This window comes from Chenopodium quinoa, unplaced genomic scaffold (assembly GCF_001683475.1).
Source record: "Chenopodium quinoa cultivar QQ74 unplaced genomic scaffold, ASM168347v1, whole genome shotgun sequence".
NCBI classification, from domain to species: Eukaryota; Viridiplantae; Streptophyta; class Magnoliopsida; order Caryophyllales; family Amaranthaceae; genus Chenopodium; species Chenopodium quinoa.
This window is the reverse complement of record NW_018744537.1, coordinates 2,641,198-2,656,014: the sequence shown is the minus strand read 5'-3', so window position 1 is coordinate 2,656,014 and position 14,817 is coordinate 2,641,198. Positions and strand designations below refer to the sequence as shown.

The 14,817-nt window shown below is 32.9% G+C and overlaps 3 protein-coding genes across 3 annotated transcripts; 1 reads left to right on the top strand and 2 right to left on the bottom strand.

The window, feature by feature from the left end:
* Positions 1 to 1,726: 1,726 nt before the first annotated feature.
* LOC110698652 (palmitoyl-monogalactosyldiacylglycerol delta-7 desaturase, chloroplastic-like) lies at positions 1,727 to 4,864 on the bottom strand. Its single transcript, XM_021876132.1, has 5 exons — positions 3,857 to 4,864; positions 3,357 to 3,497; positions 2,708 to 2,848; positions 2,179 to 2,285; positions 1,727 to 2,054 (listed from the first exon to the last, which is right to left on the bottom strand). The coding sequence occupies exons 1-5, from the start codon at positions 4,418 to 4,420 to the stop codon at positions 1,847 to 1,849; spliced, it is 1,161 nt and encodes a 386-aa protein (XP_021731824.1). The 5' UTR covers positions 4,421 to 4,864; the 3' UTR covers positions 1,727 to 1,846.
* A 1,130-nt stretch (positions 4,865 to 5,994) lies between these two features.
* On the bottom strand, positions 5,995 to 10,015 carry LOC110698651 (palmitoyl-monogalactosyldiacylglycerol delta-7 desaturase, chloroplastic-like). Its single transcript, XM_021876131.1, has 5 exons — positions 9,081 to 10,015; positions 8,748 to 8,888; positions 8,108 to 8,248; positions 7,480 to 7,586; positions 5,995 to 7,341 (listed from the first exon to the last, which is right to left on the bottom strand). Exons 1-5 carry the CDS (start codon positions 9,504 to 9,506, stop codon positions 7,128 to 7,130), a joined length of 1,029 nt encoding a protein of 342 aa, XP_021731823.1. The 5' UTR covers positions 9,507 to 10,015; the 3' UTR covers positions 5,995 to 7,127.
* Positions 10,016 to 11,874: 1,859 nt separating this feature from the next.
* LOC110698649 lies at positions 11,875 to 14,713 on the top strand. Its single transcript, XM_021876128.1, has 8 exons — positions 11,875 to 12,118; positions 12,289 to 12,424; positions 12,615 to 12,699; positions 12,783 to 12,861; positions 12,937 to 13,050; positions 13,139 to 13,251; positions 14,202 to 14,312; positions 14,413 to 14,713. Exons 1-8 carry the CDS (start codon positions 12,031 to 12,033, stop codon positions 14,536 to 14,538), a joined length of 852 nt encoding a protein of 283 aa, XP_021731820.1. The 5' UTR covers positions 11,875 to 12,030; the 3' UTR covers positions 14,539 to 14,713.
* Positions 14,714 to 14,817: the final 104 nt, after the last annotated feature.

Below are 14,817 nucleotides of genomic sequence, written 5' to 3'. Positions count from 1 at the left end.
TTCGATCAATTCACATATTTTAAGCCTAGGGTCTCAAATTTTGGGCTTCAAGTTTCAAATTTTGGGCTTTGAATCTCAGGTTTTGGGCTTTGGGTCTAATATCTTCAATTTGAAGTCTTAAATTTTTATTGGATACTCGTATTAGTTTTGAGTTTTGTAGATTACAGACTTTTTTTTGTCTCAAATTCTAGGTTCTGTATCTTAGATTTTTGAATTTATGGCCCGTTTATTAGTCAGCGGCATCAACATTTAGTTGTAATACTTCGTAATTCGTATGTCACAGATAATAATTCTTCTTTTAGACTTTTACTAATTCGTAATAGATGATTTAAAAAATTTAATAGATATATCACGCTGAGGGAACGTCAAATTTTCCTTGCCTCTATTCAAATTTGAAAGGTAACAAACCGCTAGATTATGGTGTATATTCTGAATATGTTCTCCATCACAATTCACAAACTAACATCAAAATGTAGAAAGAAATTATGTGATTTAACTTGCTAGCTTGCCTCTACATGCAGAATTACTAGCTTGCTATTGGGGACTGCGGAATGCGAACCGGAGAGGCTACCGTCGGATTCTCGTTTACACGGATTGTGCTACCATGTGTGGGCTTCTTGTCAAGCAGTGTCGAGCAGATATTTCTTTGGTTTGGCTACTTCGGGATCTTCAATCTTTGGTGGGTTCGTTTGATGCTTGTAGGATTGAGAAGGTTCCCAGGGTTTCTCCAGCGCACTGATTGGCCGGGAAGGCTAGATGTCTTGGTCTTTCTAGTTTGTTTGTTTTTTTCTCTCTCTCACTGTCACAAAAAAAAAAAAAAAAAAAAAAAAAAAAAAAAAATTAAAAAAAAAACCTTAGACTCTAAAATTTGATGATGTTACATGTTATTATGTGATTGTGTGGGGTTTTATGGAATTCAATTGTGGAGATTTATCTTCGATATTTTAATTTTTTTTTTTTTTGAGAGAATTTATCTTCGATTTTAAAATCATTATTAATAGCCACAATTTTGTGAGAAAAAGTTAGCTTAAGGTGGTCTAATGTGGATTGATATAAAGGATAATACCGTTTTGTTTTAGCATGAAGTTATCATAAGTAACCAGCCTCTTAAAGTCCTTATTTTTTTTTGAGTCATTAATGACCGAAATCGGTCGGTTAAGGCCACTCAGCCCCAAAACCGGCCAATTGTGGCCGAATTCGTGGCCATTTTTGGCGAAGGAGGGTTGCGGTTAGGTGGTTTTGGGGCGGATTAGGGCTGCGGGAAAGGGAGGGGGAGGGTTCAGGTGGGTCGGTCGGCTAAGGGAGGGGGAGGGAATGCACCGGCGACAACGTTGGGTGAAGGTGGCAGTGGTGGGGTTGGGGTGGCTGGGTAGATTTAGGAATTTTATTTTTCTTAAAAAAAATTTCTTTTTTTTTTAATTTTAATTTTTTTTAAAACAAATAAAATGGTGACACGTGTCACTATGGACCCCACTTAACGGATTTTTCAGACGGAGAGCGTTAAGTGGTGGTAAAATCCAATTTTTTTAAAATTTTTCTAGTGTTAAATTTTTTTTTTTTTTTTTTTTTTTTTAAGGTGTTAAAAACCATTTTTGGGTTATTTTCTGGTGTTAAAATCCAAATTTCTATAACTTTATAAAGAATTTTTCTTACTATAAAATCGTATACAATAAATACTACATACATATGTAGCTAAGTAGCTAACCATCAAATCAAGGAGATTGCATTGGGATCAAAATTTCACGGTCAATTTTAATTTCTCTATAACAAGTTATACAAATATACGTTATTATGATGACAAAAGAAATGCATCCAATTGCAAAATGTGTTCTTTGTTTCCTCAAGTTTATATTCCATCATTTTCAAATGCCAAACGTTGCTTGTGAACCTCAGTAGGTAACTTCACATCCTTGGCTAAACCAATAACTTGAAGAAATTTGATGGTATACCAAGTCATATCAAATTGCCACCATTCTAAACCATGCCTAGCCGAGTATTCAAAAGCATGATGATTATTGTGCCAACCTTCCCCAAATGAAAGTAATGCCACCCACCTGAAAATTTCACATTATAGGTTCCATATTCAATTAATGAAGGCTAGTGATAGATGATGCTCAATATAGATGTATAATAAAATCGTAAATTGCAATATTGTAGAAATGGAATCAAGTAGATTACCAGTTATTTCTTGACAAATCGCCTGTATTCCAAGCTTGAGTTCCCCACACATGACTAGCAGAATTCACGAACCATGTTATGTGATATACCCATGCAGTCCTTACTCCCTGCACCACCACAAAAAAGTTTCTTAAACTTCAGAAAAGATAGTTGTTTATTTGACTAAATTATTTTAAGAATAAAGGTACAATCTAGTGATTGAAAATCCTAACATGATGAAATACAATTTTTTTGTCCTAGTCTCGTTAAATCAACATCTCAATCATTAAAGTAAATTAAATCGTTATTGAATCCAAACCATAAATCAATCGTGACTTAAAAACTTTTTTTGTACACTCGGTGATTCGTGTGCACCATGTCACCAACCACTTGAGGCGATTAAACCATGAAAGTCATGTGCCAAATTAAAACCAACTTGTACTGGCCACTAATAAGCTAAGGTCTAAGGGTGGCCACCTTTGCATTATTTTTGTGATTGAAAATTGATTGAACATTGAAGAGGAGAAAAGTTGCGCAAATATGTGCTTACCATTCCCCAAACGAGGTAGGGAAATCCTCCAAATACATAAAGTAGACCTGCCAACATTAGTGGGTGAAAAATGTATGTACTCCTCATAAATCTGTAAAATGGTTGCTTCTCTAAGTCTCCTACATTGTTTGGCTCACCACACTGCAAAATGAAAAATAAATAATCTTGATATTAAATTGTATTTTTAGTCATCTTAATAACATAGAACCAAGAAAGATTATATTATTAATTGTTACTCATGAAGTAGTACTAAACAACTATTTAATAAACCAATTAATAGGATAATACAAGTCATAAGTCATAACATAATCGAAAAGAACTTAATAATCAGTAATAAAAACAACTAACCATGTTATATTGTGCATTTGAATTATTAAGAAAATTTTGTCAAACAACTAACCAAGATATTGAAATTATACGGCTTTCAATTGTCCAACAAGGAAAATATTAAATATCTCTCACAATTTTGTCATTATACGATAATGTGGTGAGAAGGTGATAACCAAAATATCAAATTAGGTTATCTTTAGCCTTTTATATTTATCTAATTATCTTTTTGATTAGTCATAAATATATGTATATCATGCATCCCAAAACTAATCCTCCGATTCATTAAAACCTAATCCTCCCATAGTAGAATATATATTACCCTTTCGGTAACAATTTTAGCATCAAACATCCAATTCATGTGGCTGAACCAAAATCCTTCAAGTGGGCTATGTGGATCTTGCTCCGAATCGCAAAATTGATGGTGGTACCGGTGTGTGCTCACCCAATCAATTGGATTTCCCTGAAAAAAATTTATCATCGATAATCAAATAAAAGCAAACCATACTAAAATTACAATGTATAAAACAATACTATTTAATTTATCTTGGTGTGACATTTGATATTTTACTCGCACTATTATGCACAAGTTATTGGATAAATCTTTAATGCATAATAATAAATATTAAAAACTACTGACAAGAATAAATGTATTGATGTTTTAAATGAAAATAATGCGAGATAAACAAAATAATTTGGTGGGTAGATAATTTGTGAAAGTCTAATAGAGAAAATACTGAAATAAATAATTCCACACTTAGCATTTTTCGAGGATTGTAACAATGTGATAACTAATTTTGTTAAAATAACAACATAACGAACCTGAAGGGCTAATGCTCCGCAATAAGCAAAGACGTACTCAAGCCATTTTGGTAGCTTGAAGCTCTTATGAGCCAAATTCCGGTGAAACGAAAGACAAATACCCAACAATCCCGTAGCCAAATACAAAACCACAGCCACCCAAAATGCACCCCAATTAAACGTAAATGGTGCATAAAGAGCTAACGCATGCATCATAACAACCGCACCTAAATTCCCAATTGATATAGAATCCCATTTTCCTTCAACAAGTACATTCGTTGGACTCTTTACGACAACGTCCGACCACCAAATCCTATGGGAATACGACTCCAACCCCGGTGTTGAAATGGCCGAAACCCTCGTCGTCCTTTTACTTCTTGTTGCCTCATTATGAGCATTATTTGGTGACTCCCCATATTGGCAAATGAGTATATGAGTCGTTAATGCTAAGCGTTTGGAAAGGCTAATTTTCGAAATGGGTAGTTTGAAGTTGTAACGTAGAGTTGTACTAGGTTGTGGTTTGTTGAGATAAATGGAAGATTGATTGAATAGTTTGGAGTTAGGGGTTGATGCAATGAGAGCCATGAAAAGGGTGTTCTTGTGAGTTTGCGGTTATGTTGGGTTTTATGACGGTTTAGGCCGAGTAGCGCGATTTTAATTTAATTTTATTTTTATTGAGAAATGAAGTTGTGGTAACGTTTTCGTGGTTGGAGTTTTTGAGAGTGAAAGCTCAAGTGGTTTAACATGCGTGGATTGATAAGGATTAGATTTTGTTTTTGACTAGAGATTATAACCATCTCATGCATATAGAATCCAAATTCTATGTCCCATGATTAATCTATGTAATTGTTACGTCTTTTTTTTTTACATAAATGATGAGTAGATGATGGATTTGAAATTAATTAAGAATTAGTTAACGAATTGAAAATGTGTCGAATTGTTATATATATGTATTTGGAGTTTTAGTCATTTCCCGGTTAATTCTTGTTTGATTTTGTTAAATCTATTTTCTTTCATTAATCGTTAATTATAATGCAGATATCGTATGATTTTGATTAATGAAAATAAGTGTCGTTTGGACTTCTTTAAAAAGAAATAAAAAAGAGTTTAATTCAAAAACCCCCCTATTATTAAGGTAACAAATCAAATTTGGTGGAAGGGCTATGGCCTATGGTTGTGGATATATAATTTAAATGGTTGGTGGGGTGGCTATATCTATTCATATAGGTGGGTAGTGGATATTCACTAAAATGAATATGAATTTTAGATTTGTACTTGTGGGATGATACATGTGTGGTCACTTGCTATGGGTATATATAACCCTTGTTCAAACTCGGCCATTTATGTTTAACATGCGTATGTGTCTAAGTGTCTTATTCGGTCCTATATATTCCATGCATAAGTAAAAAATTTCACAACTTTGATCCAACATGAAGAGTCAAAATATCACTCATATTCAAGCATTGAGGATCCGACACGAATGCTTGAGATAAAGTAAAGAGTCCAAATAACATAAATAATTTATGTGTAAAATTTGGATATGGAGAGGGGTCTTTGCATATCCCTATTTTCTTAGTTATACCTCTACTAAATCAGTAAATCTTATAATAAATCCACACTTGTTTTTAGATATTTTGAGGCGTAGCTTTTACGTTGTTAGCAGTTCACACATTAACAACATCTTTGTCTACATGTTTGTCAATTGGAGTTTTGGAGAAGTGATATCTTTTGCTGAATTTGTGTGGTTCTTTTTTCATGTTCTCTTATCCCAAATTTTCCAAGTTTAGTGTTTGCTAGTCATACATACACTTTAATTAGTGCGTCACTCATTACCTCAAAGAATATAAAAGCCAAATTCAAAATTCAAATACTAATATTCTTTGTATTATTGAAACCCAAAAAACATGTTTAATCAACATATGTTAAAAAACATAAGTTATAATGTATGTAAAGAACATATAGTTCATGCCCAAAGAACACATTAATCAAACTCAAAGAACATATTATCAAATCGATATATTCTATATCAAACATAGGTATGTTCTTTGTCAAACGCAGGTATGTTCTTTGTCAAATAGAGGTATGTTTTTTTCGCCTTTTTTTTGTTAAAGCGGGTGCACCATGCGCATAGTGCACCCGGGTGTACTATCCTATTTTCACACTTTAATATGAGTGTCTAAAATCCCTTGCCAGAGTAACGAACTAATTTAAGTTGTTTCAATAGTTTAAACTAGGCAGTAAATTTGAGCTAAAACTTGAAATACTCGGGTGATTAATGGCAGAAATGTACACGGCAAAGAATTGGAAAGTTCGTTCCCCAATTAACACGATGTTAACAATGCATTTTTGCACGGTGACCTGCATGAAGAAGTTTATATGAAGCCTGTCCCTTCTAGGTATACCATTTGTTTAGGTCTCCCAATCATATATCATAAACATCATTTATAATTTTCCAATCCCTTAATAATATACAAAGTGTTAACGTTATTTTCACTTCTTTGACAACGTAGTTGTTTTCAGATAATCTTTTTTTTTTTTTTTTTTTTTTTTTTTTTTTTTTTTTTTTTTTCTGACCTTCAAGTAATTTATGGGGATCAAACATTCAAGGTATGCGGCTATATGCGCGTTAAAAAGGTTGATTTTTTTGTCAAACATTATTATACATTGGATAATTTTAACCGAGTAAAGTACAAGTTACCATGCTTTTAATTTGTGGCTACTTTATTACCTCAAAAATCACAAGCTTCCTTCAAATTTTGAACCATACATTATATATACTCGGACCTTGATTATTATCCCCGCATTATATGTGACATGCTTTTATTAATTCGTTTGAAAATATGTATTGTAACATTATGTAAACAATACAGAGTACTAAGCTAGCTAGACGCTTGTCTCTTTGGATATAGACCCGATAAAATTGATCTGTAATGAACATTTGACCCTTAATTTGCTTGAAATCATTTTAATGGTATGATACGAATATTATAAATTTATTTAATTAAACAATTGAACTAGGTAAAAGAATAGTGGAAATTTGCTATGTACTAATGTACTTGAGTTTATGAATCACATAAGATATACTAAGTACTATATATATTAATTATAAAGAACTGTAGCATGAACTATAAGATCTACATTATCCACCATCTATTCGAAATTAATTGTCATATTTTACCGTAGAGATATTGAAACTGTTATAATATGACAGATAAATTTAAACCGAACAGAGATAGTAAACCTTAGAAATTGCATCGATCCCATCATAGTTTATGCATGGTTCCTTTAAGGCTCAAGATGTTATTCCCTCACTTTTAAATGCCAAGCGTTGTTTATGAGCCTCACTAGGAAGCTTAATATCATTGGCCAAACCAACAACTTCAAGAAGCCTTATGACATACCAAGTCATATCAATTTGCCACCATTCAAAACCATGTCTTGCGGAGTATTTAAATGCATGATGATTGTTGTGCCAACCTTCTCCGAATGTAAGCAATGCCACCCACCTGATGATAAATCACATATAAATTTTTAATTCACACTATTAATTAGTAAAAGCAAATGATATGCATGCCAAGCTATATTATGTAGAGACATAGAAATGCATGATTACGAAATTATTTTAAAAAAGTCGAATGTTTTACCAATTATTTTTTGATAGATCACCAGTATCCCAAGCTTGTTCTCCCCATATATGACTAGCAGAGTTCACGAACCATGTGATGTGATATACCCACGTAGTCCTCACTCCCTGTATTAAAATTTTTAATATTTTCTTAGGCCCAAATCGAGAAATAAAGTACATTGTTTAACATACATATAAAGACATGTACTTTGTTTGTAAATTACTTGCTACACATTTATATACTCCATATATATATTCAAAGTGTCAATAATAAGGCTGACCTCTTTCTATAAAAAAATAAATAAAATGTTTGACATTCTATTAATTCTAGATGGTAGTCGCAAGGTATTTATCCATGTTTATTAATTTTCTAAAGATGAACCCTAATTAAATGCATTCTACTTTTATTAATGGACAAAATCAAAATTAAACTTAAAGTCTTCAATTCATTCATGCTTTTGAAGTTATGTAATTAATTATTTATCACACACCTAATTAATGACCTACACCATGCATATTAAGCTACGCATTTCATGTGCCACTCAATAAGTTAAAGATAATAGCGGCTACTCTATAACTTTGAAGCTAAGACAAAAGAAACTTTGCATAACATAATATATAAAGTGTGAATGCTTAATATAAATTACCATTCCCCAAACAACGTAGGGAAATCCTCCAAAAGCATAGAGTATTCCTCCAAGAATTATTGGGTGCAAAATGTATGTTCTTTTCATGAATCTGTAGAATGCTTGCTTCTCTAGGTCTCCTACATTGTTTGGCTCGCCACACTGCAAAACGAACAAATTATCTTGATATTAATATACTCGTTTCACAACAAAGAGAGGTTCTGGCTTAGTAATTCTTCCGTATAAAACACAAAACAAATAGTCATATATATATATATATATATATATATATATATATATATATATATATATATATATATATATATATATATATATATATATATATATATATATATATATATATATATATAATTATATACTCATGATGAACCTTCATACGTCAAGGACAACTATTAATAATAAAATGTTACCTTTTAAGTGAATATGATTCATAATCATCATATAGATTTATAAATTTCTTTGTATAACGTCCAATATTGGTACATAATTACTATCATTTACATGTTCAAATTATTTAATTGACAAAATACTGAGAAGTTGAAGTATATTTAGCTAAGTTTACTCTTAATTAGTTGTTTACTACTAAAAATGTGAGATAATTATGCACTTTCAAACAAATTTTCCTATAGTATAACATTACCCTTTCGATAATAACGTTAGCATCAAACAACCAATTCATGTGGCTGAACCAAAATCCATCAAGAGGACTATGTGGGTCTTGCTCCGTATCACAAAATTGATGGTGGAATCTGTGTGTGCTCACCCAATCAATTGGACTCCCCTGAAAAATTCAATAATCAAATTAAATCAAATCATATTAAATAAATTTAATAAAAAGAAGACAAAAAAATGTCACCATAAAATTGTAGTCCTTTATCTCTATTTAATTTAACTATTAAACCCTTTTTGCTATATCAATTTGACCCGACTTAACAACTTGATAATGTGACATTTATTTCCGAGTGTAACCAACCTGGAGTGCTAAGGCCCCACAATAAGCAAAGAAATACTCAAGCCATTTGGGTAACTTGAAACTTTTGTGAGTCAAATTCCGGTGATACGAAAGACATATACCAAATAACGCGGTTACCAAAGATAGAACTATAGCCACCCAAAATGCACCCCAATTATATGTAAATGGTGCAAAAAGAGCTAACACATGAACAATCACAACTGCGCTTAATGTTCCAACTGATAAGGATTCCCATTTCCCTTCCGCAAACACATTCCTTGGGTTCTTCACTACAACATTAGACCGCCATATTCTATATGAATACGATCTCAATTCTGGTTCCAAATCCGATTCCAAACTCGTTGATGATCTTTTCCTTACACTTCCCTCATTTGAGGAAAGGCTAATGGGAGATGGGTTTAGTTTGGAGTTTGATGTTGATGACATTATAGCTAAGAAATAAATGGTTAATATTGTGACTAGATTATTGATGGATTTTATATTTATATAGGTTTTTAAGGAGTTTAGAGAAATTTATTAATTCAATTATAAGGTTCGTTTCAATAGCCAAAAGATTTGATAGAGAAATGTAAGTTGTCTAACGTGGATTGATAGCTAGATTAAGGGGTAAGAAATACACGATTACATGCGTAACTTACATTACGTAAATTGTGTATGCCACTTGTCGTGTCTTTGAACCTTATGTTTTCCATTCATATTGACATATTGTAATTAAAACTTGGAGTAGTTTTTTAGCCTAAGTGATGAACTATATGCACGTTGTTTCTCTTAGTTTTAGAGTTATTTTTTTTTTTGTTGGAAGGAAATCTCTTAGTTTTAGATGGTATTGTTTGTTTATGTAATACTCCATAGTAAAAATAAATGATGGAAAATAGATGATTTTAAATTAACGGGAGAGAATGTGTTTAGAGTTTGATTAAAATATAAAAATAAAAAAATAAAAAATAAAAAAAATTGAAATGAAATCAGGAATTATATTTTGATATGAAGAATGTTTAGAGAGGACAAATTTTTTTAATTAACAAATAAGTCACTCTTGTGTTGTTTGTTGTCTAGCTACCTAAAATAATTAAAATGTCCTTACATTTTATTTACCATTTTAACAAAAATTTATTGAATAATTTTTATTAAAAAAAAATTAAACATGCATTTTCTTCCATATAATATGTAGTAAGTTGCTTCATCCAAGTCACACATTAGTTTTAATATACTCTGTAATTCTACATAGTTAACACAATTAGGATGAAACATGGAATATTTAAAATAGAATAGAAGCGTATCTATAACCTATATAAAAGTCCACTATTCCAAAATTACTGTTCCTTAGTAATAGTGGATTTAAAATTGGAAAACGCTAGGTCACTAAAGTGAACTCTCTCCTGCAAGATCTTAGACGTTTGATCTAAATATAATATCCTACAACGACATAAGGGTTTAAACTTGATGGGTTTACGACTTAACGATAAAACTTCAAATAAGACAAATTATTATAAAGTTTTATGTTTTAAAAAACAATGTTTAAATGTCTAACGGGGTATTAGTTTGTGTTGGACAAACAGAATTCTAAATAAATTTTGCTGCGAATTTAGAAGCAAATTACTCAGACCAATTTGCACTAACTTGCAAGGAAAAAACTCTTTGCATTCGAGAAAATTTGCTCTAATTCCCAACTTTCTTATACGTTAAATTTGTGGCAAACTTAATGAATGAGAATTATTTCCGTCTAAGTTAGTGGCAAACTGGCAATTGATGAGGTCATGAAGATGTTATAAAATGGTTCCAAACTTCCGATGTTATTTGGATCCTAGTGCAGGATATCATATTGGTACCCTATCATAGTAAGGGCCATTAATATGCAGGCCTAAGGCCCATAAATATGCAGGCCAAAGGCCCAATAAACATGGACCCACTAAATTTGGGTATGACCGTATCGACGAACCGGTAGGAAGCTAAGTTGGTGGTCACTGCAAATTATTTGGTGTGCATGGTGCATCTATTCAAATAACAATCGAATTTTGTGTTCGATCTTTGGTTTTGATAATTGAACTATGGAACATATGTTTATTTACTTTATACGATAAGTTTTTTTAATTTTTTTATATTTAAAAAAAATACATGTGTTTTGGGTTTGAACTGCATGTATTTTTTAGTATGGATATTAGACTTGTTCATTCTTTACATTTAAGTTGCATGTTATTTGTTGGGTTTTAGTGGTCAATGTTCCATTCATTTTAATTCTTAATGTTCTTTAAATGTTTATGTTCTTTTATTTTACTCGGAGCCTTTTATGTTCTTTGAATTTAGCTATAATATTCACTAGAGCACAATAAGCACTGTGCACTCGGGTGCACAAACTAATAATTGGGTGGACAGTGGACACAGCCTTGAATAACCCTCAAGGGTAGCTTACATGTTAAGTGTTATGAATATTCCTTTGCAAACGACTCCCTTATATTGACTCTAGAACCCTACCCGATCCATTTGTTCATACCTCATTTTGTCCATACTACCCTGCCTGGAACAAAAAGATAATTGCTAATAGAATCAAACTCAAACGCAATTGATCTTGTATTAGTCTGTCTTTATACCCTAAATATAATTACCCTTGGCCTTTGCACCCACTTAACTCCACCCATTATCTTCTTAGATATTCAACACTTGTGTTTAGATATTTTAAGGTGGATTTTTTACATTGTTCAAATTTGACAGTTACACTTACACACATACATTGACTTCTTTGTCTGCATGTTTATCATTGGAGAGATATTTTTGCCTGATTTTGTGTGGTTCTTCCTTGTTCTCTTATCCAAATTCAACACATCAATATGTTATTTGCTATTAACACCCTCTTATATCTCCCATCAAAGTGATGAACTAACTCTGTGCAGAATTTTGTAAACAAAAGAAAGCCAGTAAATTCGAGCTGAAACTCCAAGTAACTGAGTGATCAATGGCAGCAACAGCAGCTACCGCGATTTTTGCTGTGTCAAAACAGCATATTCCGGTTAGTAATGGAAGCCCCGGAACTTTGCTTCTAGGTAACTGTTTAAAATAACCAAAGTCATCCGTTGAAATTCCGTATAATTGTTACTAGTGCATATTTCAGTATATATATATTATATATGAGCTTTCGCAGCTCAAATTATAGTATGAGACCAATAACTCAAACCTTCAATGCTGAAAATGAAGATTTCATTTCTTAATGCAGGCAATAATCTGATTGGTAGTCCACTGCGTGAGAATCCTATAACACGAAATAAAGTTATCAGCATCAAGGATCGGCAAGTTAGAGCTGTTGCGACAGAAGCAGCTGTCGCAACAAGTCCAAAAGATGAGATAAAGGAGTATGTAAACCAATATTAGCTATTGTACACATTAATTTAGGGAGAATACATAATACAAAATCCTTGGATAAAGTTCGTTTGATTTTAATTTACGACATATTATGTTCATATGTGGCATGTATATTCTTTATGAATTACTCACTGCAACAACCTGATGTATATTCTCTGTTTCAATTTTCGCTTCTTGTAGGTTTGTGCTGCCTAAATGGGCTGAATTTGAGTTCGGAATAGCTCCTGTATTTTGGAAAACCATGAACGGACTTCCTCCAACTGCGGTATGTATATACCTTCATCACCTCGTTATACTTAATTCTACATTAGATCATTCACCTGACAAACACAGTTGCTAAACTGATAGGGAGAAAAACTCAGAATTTTTTACAATCCAGCTGCTGCCAAACTTGAGCCTAATGAAGAATTCGGAATAGCCTTTAATGGTAACAAATTTTCCCTTATCAGATACTTTGTGCAGCCCCAATCATATAATGTTAATGCTTGATCTGATTCCGTAGGTGGTTTTAATCAGCCAATTATGTGTGGGGGTGAGCCAAGAGCGATGCTCAAAAAATCGAGAGGCAAAGCTGATGCTCCGATCTATACCATTCAAATATGCATTCCTAAGCATGGTGTGTATTTTATTTCACCACTTCACCTGCCTTTGTGTAACCTTTGGATATTTTTGCTAATATACAGTTATGTGATGTATAATTTCAGCTATGAACTTGATTTTCTCCTTCACCAACGGATCCGAGTGGGATGGTCCTTACAGACTGCAGTTTCAAATTCCCAGGGGTTTGCAAAACAAACCAGTCAATTTCTTTAATGAGGTAAGCTTAAGGATAATTTTTTTGCTGCAGATTGGCCATCATTGAATGTTTAAATGTTCAACAAATAGCATCTTATAACTAGAATAAAGTCAAGAACTAGATTTCTCACAACCTAGGATTTGGAATGTGGACTAGAACTTACTGACAGCATCAAACTTATAAATCATATACTTCATATTAGATTTATGGAGAGATATGCAGTACTGTATGTATAGTTTCCGAAATAAGGAAAACTCTAACAGTAATGCACATTACCACTTAAGACTAATCCATGCAAGCTAGCAAGCACTCTGTTGGTCTTCCTCTCAGCGAGACCTTGACAAACTTTGTTGGTCATGAATAATCCCAAGCACATGTGTCATTCTGATATAGCTACTTCCTACAGGTCAGGTATGCGCACATACTCCTGTCGTCCCTAAATAATAGGCCACTTTGATATAGGTTAATATATATTGTCACAGTAAGTATTAACATCTTCACTATCTGTGTATTCTTTTCATCTTTTGGATTGCATAGCAATAGTCTTATCATGTATGGCAAACTACAAAGTTTAGAAAGTTGCCTGGTGGTGATGGAAAGAGTATATGCAACGTTAATAGAATCACAGATCTGAGTTCAGGTAACAGTACAGAGTGGGATGAATGACAGTTCTGACTTCTGAAGTGGCCTGGCTATCGTATCTGGTCAAACTGACAAGTTTCCCGGCCTGTTTCAGAGCAAACAAAGTTTACATAGTTTAACACCGTTAGAGCCAAAGTGATGGTAGAAACCTTAATGCTAGAAAAACTAAAATGTATTGCAATCAATAACAATAAACCAAAAGATTTGATTATGGTCAGTGTTTGGCTTGATGATACCTGCTGAGTTCGTCAAAGCGTGACAATACCTGCATTCATCGTTATCATTAAACCTATTACAGATCTCTGATTGGTTTCTTGCGAACAATACAGGGCCTAGCAGAAGAGTTGAGCAAAGAGGGTGCTTGTGACAAGGCAATCTTTCCAGACACAAACATTGTCATCACAAGATGTGCCATTGCTGGCAATCTGACCGCCGAAGGGGTAAGTGATGCAGTTCATATCTTAGTCGAAGCCTTTTATAAGTTTGAACTCTTTTTAAGACGGCATATTCTAACTTCAGCTATAACTGTATTTCATGCAGGGTGATCGCTGTAATTTGGATCTTGTACCGGGATGCCTAGATCCAAGCTCGCCTATGTTTAACCCACTTGCCAATGTAGATGATGGGTCATGTCCCCCATATTCATCAGATTCAGAGGATCAATAATTTTAGTATAATGTCTCATATACTGTAAATATAAAAGCAGATGAAGCCACCTATCATTTTGTTATATCAAAGAATTACTTCAACTGGATATAGAAACTCAAATTTACTGTAAAAGATTGTTCTTCGAATTAAAATCGTAATGACACCATTTGATGCACCGAGCAGTGTGAAAAAAGTCTGTCTATAGTCTATACTCATGGATGTATCACACAACCTTTTCTTAAAACCGCTTGCTTCCTCTCTCTCCTCTAGCCTAAAATATTGCGTTGATTACAACTT

What these genes read in the sequence shown, in the direction of transcription:
- LOC110698652 (XM_021876132.1), bottom strand. Translation starts at nt 4,420, where the DNA reads ATGGCTCTCATTGCATCAACCCCTAACTCCAAACTATTCAATCAATCT. An exon ending in CTAAAATTGTTACCGAAAGG is followed by an intron (nt 2,849 to 3,356) that starts GTAATATATATT and finishes TTCATTTTGCAG; the next exon opens with TGTGGTGAGCCAAACAATGT. An exon ending in CCTACCTCGTTTGGGGAATG is followed by an intron (nt 2,286 to 2,707) that starts GTAAGCACATAT and finishes GTGGTGGTGCAG; the next exon opens with GGAGTAAGGACTGCATGGGT.
- LOC110698651 (XM_021876131.1), bottom strand. Translation starts at nt 9,506, where the DNA reads ATGTCATCAACATCAAACTCCAAACTAAACCCATCTCCCATTAGCCTT. An exon ending in GTGGGGCCTTAGCACTCCAG is followed by an intron (nt 8,889 to 9,080) that starts GTTGGTTACACT and finishes TGAATTTTTCAG; the next exon opens with GGGAGTCCAATTGATTGGGT. An exon ending in CCTACGTTGTTTGGGGAATG is followed by an intron (nt 7,587 to 8,107) that starts GTAATTTATATT and finishes ATTTTAATACAG; the next exon opens with GGAGTGAGGACTACGTGGGT.
- LOC110698649 (XM_021876128.1), top strand. Translation starts at nt 12,031, where the DNA reads ATGGCAGCAACAGCAGCTACCGCGATTTTTGCTGTGTCAAAACAGCAT. An exon ending in ATTCGGAATAGCCTTTAATG is followed by an intron (nt 12,862 to 12,936) that starts GTAACAAATTTT and finishes CTGATTCCGTAG; the next exon opens with GTGGTTTTAATCAGCCAATT. An exon ending in AATATGCATTCCTAAGCATG is followed by an intron (nt 13,051 to 13,138) that starts GTGTGTATTTTA and finishes GTATAATTTCAG; the next exon opens with CTATGAACTTGATTTTCTCC.